The 11072-nt window shown below is 54.6% G+C and overlaps 1 protein-coding gene across 1 annotated transcript in view; it reads left to right on the top strand.

Moving 5' to 3' along the window:
* Positions 1–11072, top strand: part of LOC113476825 — a 52619-nt gene that overhangs the window by 18511 nt on the left and 23036 nt on the right. The window contains exons 10-15 of the mRNA XM_026842782.1: positions 8–580; positions 1099–1225; positions 1636–1722; positions 1899–1997; positions 2203–2316; positions 4575–5481. Of these exons, the coding sequence (XP_026698583.1) occupies positions 8–580; positions 1099–1225; positions 1636–1722; positions 1899–1997; positions 2203–2316; positions 4575–5481 (1907 nt within the window). The remainder of the gene's footprint in view (positions 1–7; positions 581–1098; positions 1226–1635; positions 1723–1898; positions 1998–2202; positions 2317–4574; positions 5482–11072) is intronic.

Genomic DNA, 11072 nt, shown 5'->3' with positions numbered 1-11072 from the left:
GGTGTGTGGTGGCCCCGGGCGGGACGGGAAACCGGGCCCGGTGTGCAGCAGCCTGACCCAGCTGCCCGCCCGTCCCCCAGCAGCGAGCAGCCCAGGCAGCGGCGACACCCGGTGCCACAGCCTCGGGAGGAGGCCCGGCGGTGAGCCTGTCCCTGGGTTCTGCCTCTCCCCAGCGGTGCGACCGGGCAGAGGAACGGGAATGGAGACCCCGCACCCCACGTGCTCCTACTTCCCCGCGGGTTCCCCGCCAGCACCGGTCAATGTCCCGCGGCCCAGCGATGCCAACATCTCGCTGTGGACTGTGGTGGCGGCCGTGCAAGCAGTGGAACGGAGCGTGGATGTTCACGCCGAGCGGCTGCGCAACCTGGAGCACCGGACGGTGACCACCGAGAAGAAGTACTTCGACTGCGAGAAAACAGTGGTGGAGTTCGGGAACCAGCTGGAGAGCAAGCTGGCAGCGCTGGGCACCCTCATCCGGGAGTACGGGCAGCTCCAGCGGCGCCTGGAGAACGTGGAGAACCTCCTGGAGAAGAGGAACTTCTGGGTGCTGCGCCTGCCCCCCGGGGAGGAGGCCCCCAAGGTAATAAACAGCTCCTTAGGGGCTCGGAGAGAGGGTTGGGGACAGGACGACGCATGCAGCTCCAACACTGCCCTCCTTCACCCAGCAGCCATCTCCCGTGAGGCCTAAAACGTTGGGTTTAAGCATGAGGTTTAGGTGGGAGCAGCTTCGCCTGCGGTCAGGCAGGGAGCAATGGCTCAGTGGGTGTGCTTAGATTGAGCCCCATCCCGCTGCAAAAGGTTGTTGCATTTTTCACGATAAAACAGTAGATTGTTCCTCGCGCTGAGGTCCACCAGCCTGCATCATGAGAATATCGTAGGATTTGCAGTTCTCCAAGAACTACCGAAATTCCTTAAACTGAGCTTTAAATTACTTTGTGTCATGAGGATACACCAAGGCAGGATTTTTTTTTTTTTTTTTTTTTTTGGCCGTCCAGTACTTGACATGCAGCAACCACAATAAGTAGAAGGAGGACATTTCCTGAGGGTGGTTCAGCGGTTCCAGAGCCGGTGCTGAGTGAGTGGCTTTTGTGATTGCAGGCCCCAGGGGTCTTGGGAAGCAATGCTGCCTACTTCTCTGCTCAAGAGAAGAATTGTCTGGAGGAACGGCAGAAGGAGCTGCACAAAACCGTGCTGAGAGGGAAGAACGAGTCTCTGATCTCTCTGGGTAGGTATCGCTGCTTCAGGCAGTTATCGGCGCTTCCCGACTAGCTCCATTTTGGGGACTTTTTCCCACACCTGGGAAGCAGGTGTGTAGGAACGTGGAGAAGTCGATGCCTGTTGCTGCAGGGAGCATGTGTCACATCCAGTCCCACCATCCCAGCGCTCACTGGGTGCGAGTGCTGACTGCAGTCCCATCTGCATCACGGCCTGTGGCCACCACAGCCCACAGGCTCGTGGGGGTTTTCCCCACTGGGGTGGTGTTGGCTGCCCAAGGTGGAAGCCACCGTGTCCCAGTGGGCTGTGCTGAGGGCTCTCCGTGCTTGTGGCCAACAGAGCAGGTTTTGGGAGCACAGCTGAGCATGTTCCTCCTCCTGGATACAGCAAGGAAACGTTCATATCTCTGTTCCTCAACAGATTACGCCATCTCCAAACCTGACCTCCTGTCTCAGCTCCAGAAAGGAGAAGTGGTTTCGAGGGAGATTCCAGCAGAACCAAGTGCAGGCAAGAAATGAGTTACAGCTTTATTCTCGGGCGTCGTACTTGCACCTGGTTGTCACCAAACAGAGGATGTCCCAAAGCTGAGGGGGGAACTCCTTGGATCTCAAGAGGAGGGGCCTCAGGTAGGGCAACAGGGCTTAAGAAAAAAAAACCTTAATGGATTTGATCTTTCTCTTTAGCAGAGACTCTGCTCTTTAGACTTGATGCGAGCACCCAGGACAGTGGAGGACTGAGGGAAAGCCAGGAGGGAAGCGCCATGCTGGCTGAACCTGGAGCTGGTGAGCACTGTCCTGATGGGGAGTGTTGGGCACAAGGGCAGGGAGGACACTCCTGAAACGGGAGGAAAGGGGGGAACCCCTTCCCTGCAGGGCAGAGTAAAAGCTCCCAGAGGTCACAGAGTGGCTGGGAGCAAAGCTGGGCACAGCGAGGGGAAAGCTGAGCGGTGCTGTGCAAACCAGTGAAGAAATTTCCTCTTTTCCTGAGCAGACAGCGGCATTCCAGAGCTGAGCTTCGCGGGCACTGTGAAGCAAGAGGAAGGGCTGTGCACGGAGGAGCGGGGAGCTGCAGAGGACGCAGAGTTTGCTGAACTCAGTGCGGGTGAGTTCCCAGCCCTCCCACCGGAGGCACAGGGAGTCCCCGACGTTCCTGCGGTGGGACAGCGAATGCCAAGACATGGGGACTGAAGAGAGGCGAAAGAGGTTGGGGAGGGAGAGCAAGGGCCACGCTGAGGTTGAGAAAGTGGATGGAAAGCGTATGGGCAGCGTTACTAGTAGGAGGATTAAAGTGCCGGGTAGACGAGGCACAGCACGTGAGGAAATAGGCATCCCTGGAATAAATCAAACAGAATGATGTCGAGGACAGTTCTTCTCCAGAGATGGCGTTACACCAAAATGTCTGGGGGACTGAGTGTAGTTCTGCTCACTGCAGCAGCCAGGGACACAGCCCAGAGCAGAGCAGCGAGGTGGGGGTCTTCTGTATCAGGAGAGATTAAACCCCTCAGGCTGTGGAAGGGGCAGCAGAGGGGGGGATACCCCACGGCTCTGTGCCTGGGTGAGCCGAAGGAATGAACCTTCGCCCCTCTGGCTGCCCGAGATCCAGGCAGCTCTTGGTGAAACGAGCAGACGTTTGCTTTGGACTGAGCAGAGAAAACTGTTATGGTGCATGTGCAGGCTGTCGATCCTCCTGCCACAGGGCACGGCAGTGGCTGAAAGCAAAGCCGGCTTTGGGCAAATTCCCAGATGGAATAGCACCTCCAGCTCTGATCCTGCTGCAGGGAGGCCGTCCCCAGAGCTTGGCTCTTCCCGGCAGCCCCTGGGCTTCTTGGCACCCGGCCCAGAACGTTCTGCTCCCTCTTGTGGGTCTTGTGTCCTCTAGAGCACATCTGCTGCCTTTCTGGAATTTCTTCTGCTTGGTGGCTGCATCCTCAGAATCCCAGAACCATCTGGGTTGGAAAAGCCCTTGAAGCTCCTCCAGCCCAACCATGAACCTCCCCCTGCCCGTTCCCAACTCCACCAGATCCCTCAGCGCTGGGTCAGCCCGACTCTTCAACCCGTCCAGGGATGGGGACTCCCCCCCTGCCCTGGGCAGCCCATTCCAGCTTCTGGAAAGTAGAGAAGATGGAGCTGTGCTCCAGAGCAGTGCCTCGGTGGCTACCTAGTGGCTAGGGAAGTGATGTCTCTGTATTCCCAATAATAATGCAATATTTACATGATTATTAGACTGTCCCCAGCTCACCAATCACTTCCTCACCCTCAGTCCTGATCTCTGCTTATTCTCCTTGTGCCATATCAGAGGTGTCAGTGGGGTTTGCTCAGTTTTTGCTGGGATTTGCCCTGCTGTGACTAAATCTTAGATGCTCTTTCTCATGCCCCTTTGTGTCATGTTGTCACCTCTCCTCTATCAGTTGATGCACAGCATGGGTGAACTGGGGAGTGACACTCTCCAGACAGGAGGCTGCTCCCTGCTTGGGTTTTGCTCTCACACTGTTGACAACTTTAAAAATGGTTGTGTGTTGGCAGTTTCCATCCTTGAGCTTTGGTTGGGTTTCCACCAATGGGTCATATTCATACCCAAGTTAACTAAAATTAAACGTTCAGGTAGGAATGAGCATTGAGAGAAAGTTTGAGACAGGTGTAGCGTGAATAGAAAACCCCAGGCACCTAGCTCGGAGATGAAAAGCAACGAACCCTCGTAGAAAATGTACTTGTGCTGCCTCAGTGAGGAGGCTTCCTCATTACATACATATCCTGGGCAGCAGCAGGTATGTCTCGAGTCAAAACCTGCCTGTGTTCATGTGTCCCCTTTCAAGAAGGGGGCTACACTGGTAGGACACCACGTCCTGGGAGCGGAGTGGGGGTGGATCTCTGAGAAGGAGCTGGTGCTCGCTGAAGATCGGGAAGTACCGAGTCGTTGGTGTGGGGAGAGGGAGGCAGACGTGCTGGGGAGGGAAGCCAAGGGCTGCCCCAGGTCTGTGAATGCTTAGAAGAGTGTGAGAAAGGCCCTGCTATGCAGCCTGTAGGCTGTGCAGGCTCGTGGAGGAGGGAGGAGAGGAGTCTGTGCTGCTCAGCTGGAGATGATTCTGGAAACTGCTGAACTCTGCTGTCTTGGAAGGCAGCGCTTCCCTCTCGTGGCTGCTCAGCCAGCTGAAGGGGAAGCCTTCCTGTGCTTTTCACTCGTGTTCTGTCTTTCAGTCCTTCAGCTGGCTGTTGCTCTGGGAGCACAGCTGCCCTTCACACTCCCTGTGTGAGACTATTTGATTCAGCGGTGGCTGGGGTGGGGGGGGAAAGGAGCCAGGGGGATTTCAGAAGCCTCTGGTGTCTCACCCCAGTGAATGTCCCCTTTGTTGTTCCCCTCAGTTCCAGCAGATGAGGTGATAACGTTCAAACTGGAGCAGCTGGATTCAGAGGAACTCACCCAAAGCTCAGAGCCCCCTGCAACTTTATGCAGGGAGTCGGAGGAGCTGCTTTTCCAGGGTCCCGGTGAGGCGCTGCCCTTTGATAGTCAGTACAGCCCTCCTGTGCAGCCAGGACACCTGAGCATGGGCAGGCTGGTGCCATCCACTCCGCGGGAAGAGGGGCTGAGCAACAGCAATGCTGGCACCGTCTGCGGGCAGAGCTGTCCCAGCAAGAGCCCTCGCTCGTGTGTTATGTCTGGAAGGGGTTTCTGTCTGAAGAAGATGCCGATGACTCTCCGGGACAGCCACAGCACACAGCACAGCGCTGGGCACGCTGGAGACAAGGAAGGCTTCCTCTGTCGGCACGTGGAAGACAACGGGACCCACGTGGAAAACAGGATCCACATGGCCACGGAGCGGTTCAAGCAGAACCAGACCACAAAATCCCGCGCCAACGTGACAGCCATGGGCAGGGTGTATGACAGCCCCAGGTGTGAGAAAAGCGTCGATGCCGGTGGCAGCGGCAGCTGCCAGCCAGGTCAGAGGGGCCGCCCACGGGAGAGGCCTTACAAGTGCAACAAGTGCCAGGAGTGCTTCTCCCAAAAGAAAACCCTCATCATCCACCAGCGTCTGCACACGGGCCGGAGCGCGGGGGTCCTATGGTGCCCATACTGTGGGAAGACCTTCAGCCACCCCTCCACTCTGCTTCGGCACCAGAGGATCCACACAGGGGAGAGGCCATACCAGTGCAATGAGTGCCCAAAGCGCTTCACCCAGAAGCAGCACCTCCTCCAGCACGGGAAGATCCACCTGCGCGAGAGGAACTGGGTGGTCACGCAGAGTGTGAGAAAGGCCCCGCCACACAGCTTGTAGGCTGTGCAGGCTTGTGGAGGAGGGAGAAGGGGAGAGAGTCCCCGCCGCTCGGTGCTAAAGGCTCCTTGAGAATTTATCCCAAAGATCCAAGGCAAGTAGAATTTAGGATTCACCTTAGTACCACTTCCCTTTTCCTTGTGGTGGTGGTGGTGTGCCACGGTACCTCATAGCCTGCCCCCAAATCTCTTCAGAATAAAGGTGTTTTGGGCTTCTCTGAGTTTGAGTCAGTTATTTGAACTGGTTCAAGCAAGGTTAAGTTTTGGAAGCTGATCTTCACTTGGGCTTTTCGCTGACTGCTCCTCTTGACAACGTTCTGCCGTTCTTCAGTTCTGTGGGCGAGTTTGAGTTCGCAAAAAACTCCTGGCAACTAAACATGTGCACAGAGTGAGGCCTCGCTTGTGGCTTGCACAGCTGCCCCCTTTGCCCAGGAGGGACAGGCAGGCAAACCAGCTCCCTCTGTGCCTCAGCACAGGCCAAATGATGTTTTCACAGTTGCTTCTGCTCAGGAAGCTGCCTGGAAAAGAAAGGCTCAGTCCCTTTTCTAGAGCTTGAAATCGGATTTAGTTTGCTGTAAATGATAACGATAGGGCCACGTTCTGCTTGGCGTTCTGATGTGCACTGGGACAGGCTTCACTAGCAACTGGATTGCACAGCAGGAAGCATCTTCACTGCAGTTGTTTGCCTGGTGAGCAGCTGTCTACCACCTTTCCTCATCCTAGTGCTGCCGAGGTCCTTGATTTCACGGCTCCTGACGAGCCTGAGTAGGTCTGTGTGCAGTGAGCCCCCCCTCTGTGCACATAATCCTTTTTTTTTTTTTTTTTTTCCCCAAATAAGAATGAGGACAGAGAGTTTGGTGTTTTGTGACTTCTCAGAGTTCAGTGACCATAAAGCAGTGCACACGGACCGGGTTTTCCCCACTGTTCGATGTGATGAAGGATTCTTTTGGCAGTTAGAAATACGGGGTGTTTGATACCCAGGCAAGCAGTTTGGGTCTTCTCCAGCAAGGAGATAAACTAATCAGTTCAGTGGTTTCCTCCCGACTCCAATTAAACTGCCTATGTTTTACACTTTTGTTACTTAGACTGTGAGTCTTCAAGGCAGGGAACTTGTTTCTATCTGTAAAATACATTGAATTTGCAGCAGCAGATACTTGATTTTTAATAACATTAAACAGCTGTGAAGTTCTAGATGCTTTTTTTGTCTTTTTTTTTTTTTAAATCATTTTACCTGGATAAATGTCAGTTTGCAGTATCATACCTTACTGATGGAGACACAAAAGTCTACCCTGAATTAGAAAAAAGAATGGAGTGGGTTTTCTTTTTCTTTTTTTATCCAATATTGTGGTGCAACCTCAGCAGGATAATTGTTTTCCCTGCATGTATCTGATATCCAAGCAGGGCCTGCTTGATAAGAGTATCTAAAAGTAGGCTGTAAATAAATTCCCTGTAGAATTCTCATCCTGCAGGCAGATCACATCGATCCTGCTGCCAGCAAAAAGTTCTCAGCAGCCGCAGCATTGCAGTCATTCTCAGTTTAGCCCAGCCAAGTCCAGGAAGAGCAGGATGTGTTCTGGGATAAAGATGGAAAGATGTTGCCGCATCAAGCAGCGGAGGTGCACTGCTCACTGTTTCCCCGGTGACCAGAGCATCCTGAATCTTAGTTAGGGTCCTTTCAGCAGCACTCCTAGATTATTCTACAGGTGCCTTTTCCAGGCTGTTCCTGTGTCTTAAAAAAGGATGATAACAAACGTCAAAACTGCTACCATGTTGCCATCTCTCCTCCCTGTTGCACTGTTGCCGTGTATGTTCTAGTGCTGACCTCCTGCCACTTTATTAGACACTTTAGTTTTAAACGTGGAAGAAAATGAAGCAGCTGCCTGACATCTGAAGCGTTCACAGCTGAGATATCTCTGTAGCTGCAACTGTACAAGAATATCCAAAACGAGGGGATATGGGTGAGCTAGGGAGGGTTACGCTGTCCCAGCAGCACTCTCCTCTTTTTCACTGGGAGCTTTCATTCGTTAACTGCTGTCTGAGCACCAGGAGCATTTCATGTGCTCCGTGTTTCATCACTTCTTGATGCTACCTTTGATAACCCAGATGAAGCAGTGTTTTGCACAGTGAGTCATAGTTTCCCTATCCTAGCCCAGTTCCCCTGTGTTTCATAGACAAATGTATTTATAATAACAAATCTCAGAACTATTTTGAGATTCAGGCTGCTTAAACTACCAAAATTCAACCCTGAATCCAAGGAGAAACATCAAGTGACACAGAAACACGCAGCTTTTCCAAGAGCAAGAAGAGAAATCCTCCCCGTGCAGAGTGATGCTCAGAGGAGAGCACAGCAGCTGCAGGGGAATGCAAGTGTAGATGTGATGGCGAAGAAGCAAGTTCTCCCACACCTACCCTGGGATGTGTTGTGGAGTCTCCACGACTTCCATGAACAAGCACTGAGCTTTCATCAAGCGTTTCTCAGTGTGCAACGTTTTCCTGACCTTCCGTTATCTGGGCTGCTGTAGCTTAGTCTGGAGCAGGACAGCAGCCTCCCCTGCAAAGCCAGTTACGTAGGCTGAGATATCCTTCACAAAAGGAGGCAAAAGTCATGCACAAAAAAACAGGGGAAAAAAAAACCTGACCCCGGTGCACTCAGGACAGCAATGTCTTACTGGATTCTCAAGTTCTGGCAAATGCAAGCTACTTTGCTTAAAAGCAGCTCGGGCTTTTGTTTGTTCATTTTGCAAGCACTTGGCGCTGTCAGAGCAACTCTTGGATTTATTGCTGCTTTATGATTTCAGGTATTTGTGCCTTACCACGCTGAGGTGGGAATTCTTTGTGTCCCACCGTTTCGGTCACCTCTGGTGGTAAGGGAGGTCCCGTTTTGTGTAGCTGGTGGCCAGAGAGTTCAGCAGATTCACCAGATGAGGAGGATAAGGCACAGCTGGTGATTCCAAGTAGACTCTGGGTCACACAGCAGCCGTCAGTCCTAGAGGGAAGGCCTGGGAGGTAACTCCTCTGTGGTGGGTGTACCCTGTTGTCCTGGTTTGAGTCAGTGGCGGATTTTTTTGGTCACAGGGCAGGGAGCTACAGCAGTGACCCCTGTGAGAAGCTTCTGGAAGCTCCTCCAGCTCCATGTCCGGCCCACCTTTGCCCCAAGGCCGGGCCAATGAACTGCACCTCTGGAATGAGGTATTTAAGAAGGGAAGAGTTGGGGGAGTGGTGAGAAGTTGCGATGAGAACATCTGTGTGAACACAGAAGAAAGTAGAAGGGGGGAAAGTGCGCTGGAGCAGAGACTCCCCTGTATCCATGGTGAGAAGGCAGGGCCACTCCCCTGCCACCCGTGGAAGTGCAGATGGTGATTTGTGGTCTGTGGGGGACCCCATGCCGTGCCAGGTGACTGTGCCCAAAGAAGGCTGGGACCCCACAGGAAGAAGCCCCCACAGTTGTAGTTTCACGGAATCATCTGGGTTGGAAAAGCCCTTGAACCTCCTCCAGCCCAACCATGACCCCCGCCCCGACCGTTCCCAACTCCACCAGATCCCTCAGCGCTGGGTCAACCCAACTCTTCAACCCGTCCAGGGATGGGGACTCCCCCCCTGCCCTGGGCAGCCCATTCCAACGCCCAACAGCCCCTTCTGCACAGAAATCCTTCCTCAGAGCCAGCCTGACCCTGCCCTGGCACAGCTTGAGGCCATTCCCTCTGGGCCTGGCGCTGGGTCCTTGGCTCAAGAGACTCATCCCCCCTCTCTGCACCCTCCTCTCAGGGAGTTGCAGAGGGCCAGGAGGTCTCCCCTCAGCCTCCTCTTCTCCAGACTGAACCCCCCCGGTTCACTCAGCCGCTCCCCATCAGACCTGTGCTCCAGACCCTGCACCAACATCCAATGTCGTTTTTGTAGTGAGGGGCCCAAAACTGAACCCACTCATCAAGGTGTGGCTTCACCAGTGCCACCGAGCACAGGGCTCATATCCCTTCCCTGTCCCTGCTGGACACGCTGCTGCTGACACAAGCCAGGATGCCATCACCACAGTTTGGCGCTGGGAGGGCAGCAACACACAGGGGTGACCCACACACCCGTGGGAGTGACTCATGTCAGAGTTGGTTTGTGGAGCTCTGTCTCCTGTGCTGGAGAAGGGGAGGAATGCCAGAAGTTCCCATCTCCCCGAGGTGGAAGAAGTGACAGGACTGACTGCATCCCCCATTCCCTGTTCCCTCCGCTGCTGGAGGGAGGAGGTAGAGAAATGGGGAGCAAAGCTGAGCTCAGGAAAAAGGGAGGGGTGGGGGAAGGTGTTTTCAGGATGTGGTAATGATTCTCACGGCCCTCCTCTGTTCCATGATGTTGTTGTGTTTGTATTAAATTTTGTGTTCTTTTTTTTACTTCCCCCACCAATCTGACTTTTGCCTGTGCCTTAAAGGATGAGATCATCCCTCTCTGTCCTGTCTGCAAGTTGCTGGATCTTCACTTCCCTCCCTCTCAGCACTAGGGGGAGGGAAGTGGGGAGCGAGCGCTGCGTGGCACTCGGTCCCCTCTGAGCTCAAACCACCCCACCTGTGCACAAGAGCAAATAAAAGTTTCCAACCACTTCAGCTTCGTGTTCGCTCACGCAACCTGCCTGAGACAGGAGCTCTTTGTGCAGACCAGGGGAGCTGGGGGGCTGCTGCCACTGCAGACAGGGCCACTAAGGTGGGGGCACCTCCCCAGGCAGCTCCTCCTCAGCCCCAGGAACAAAGCAGGAATTCTGCAGACACCGTACTGCAAACCAGGGATCCTGCAGGCACCATCCTGTCCCCAGCCAGTCCCAGGGCCGTGGTGGCACCTGGAGCCGTGCTGAGAGGAACCACAGAGACACTGGGCTGCACCCCAACACGGTGGGGCCGTTATGGGTCTTGGGCTCGGAGGGGATCCTGCACCCTTGTGGCTCTGAGGGGGTCCTGATTCCTTGTGGCTGTGAGAGGACCCTGCATCTTCATGGCTTGAGGGGATCCTGCACCCTCCTGGTTCTGAGAGGACACAAAATCCTCGGGTGTCTGAGGGGATCCTGAGCCTCCATGGCTTTAGGGGGGCCCTGAGCACCTACAGCTCTCAGGGGATCTTGTAGCTGATGGCCAGACAGTTCAGCAGGTTCACCAGACGAGGAGAATGAGGTAAGGTGGCAACTCCAAGCAGACTGTGGGTCACGCAGCGGCTGTCCCTCATGACTCCTGGATCTGTGGAGACCTTGATCCCTCATTGCTCAGAGGATCCTGTGTGGTCACAGCTCTGTGAGAAACCAATCCCTTGTAGCTCAGAGAGGGTCCTGAGCCCCCACAGCTCTAAGGAGGTGCTGGACCCTTGTGGCTCTGAAAGGATCCCTGGTCCTCATGGCTCTGAGAGGATCCTCGATCCTTTCTGGCTCTGAGAGGATCCCTGATCCCTTCTGGCTCTGCAGAGACCCTGGTCCCTCACAGCTCTGAGGGGATCCCTGGTCCCTCCAATCTCTGAGGGGACCCTCGATCTCTTCCTGCCCCCGATTCCCCCTGGTCCCTCCTGCCCCCGAGTCTCCCCGGTTGCTCCCGCCTCGAGTCCCCCCGGTCCCTCCCGGCCCCGAGTCC

The sequence above is a fragment of the Athene cunicularia genome (assembly GCF_003259725.1).
Source record: "Athene cunicularia isolate RWA chromosome 2 unlocalized genomic scaffold, athCun1 chr2_part1, whole genome shotgun sequence".
Classification (NCBI taxonomy): domain Eukaryota; kingdom Metazoa; phylum Chordata; class Aves; order Strigiformes; family Strigidae; genus Athene; species Athene cunicularia.
The sequence above is the reverse complement of the archived record's forward strand: the minus strand, read 5'-3'. Positions and strand labels throughout refer to the sequence as shown.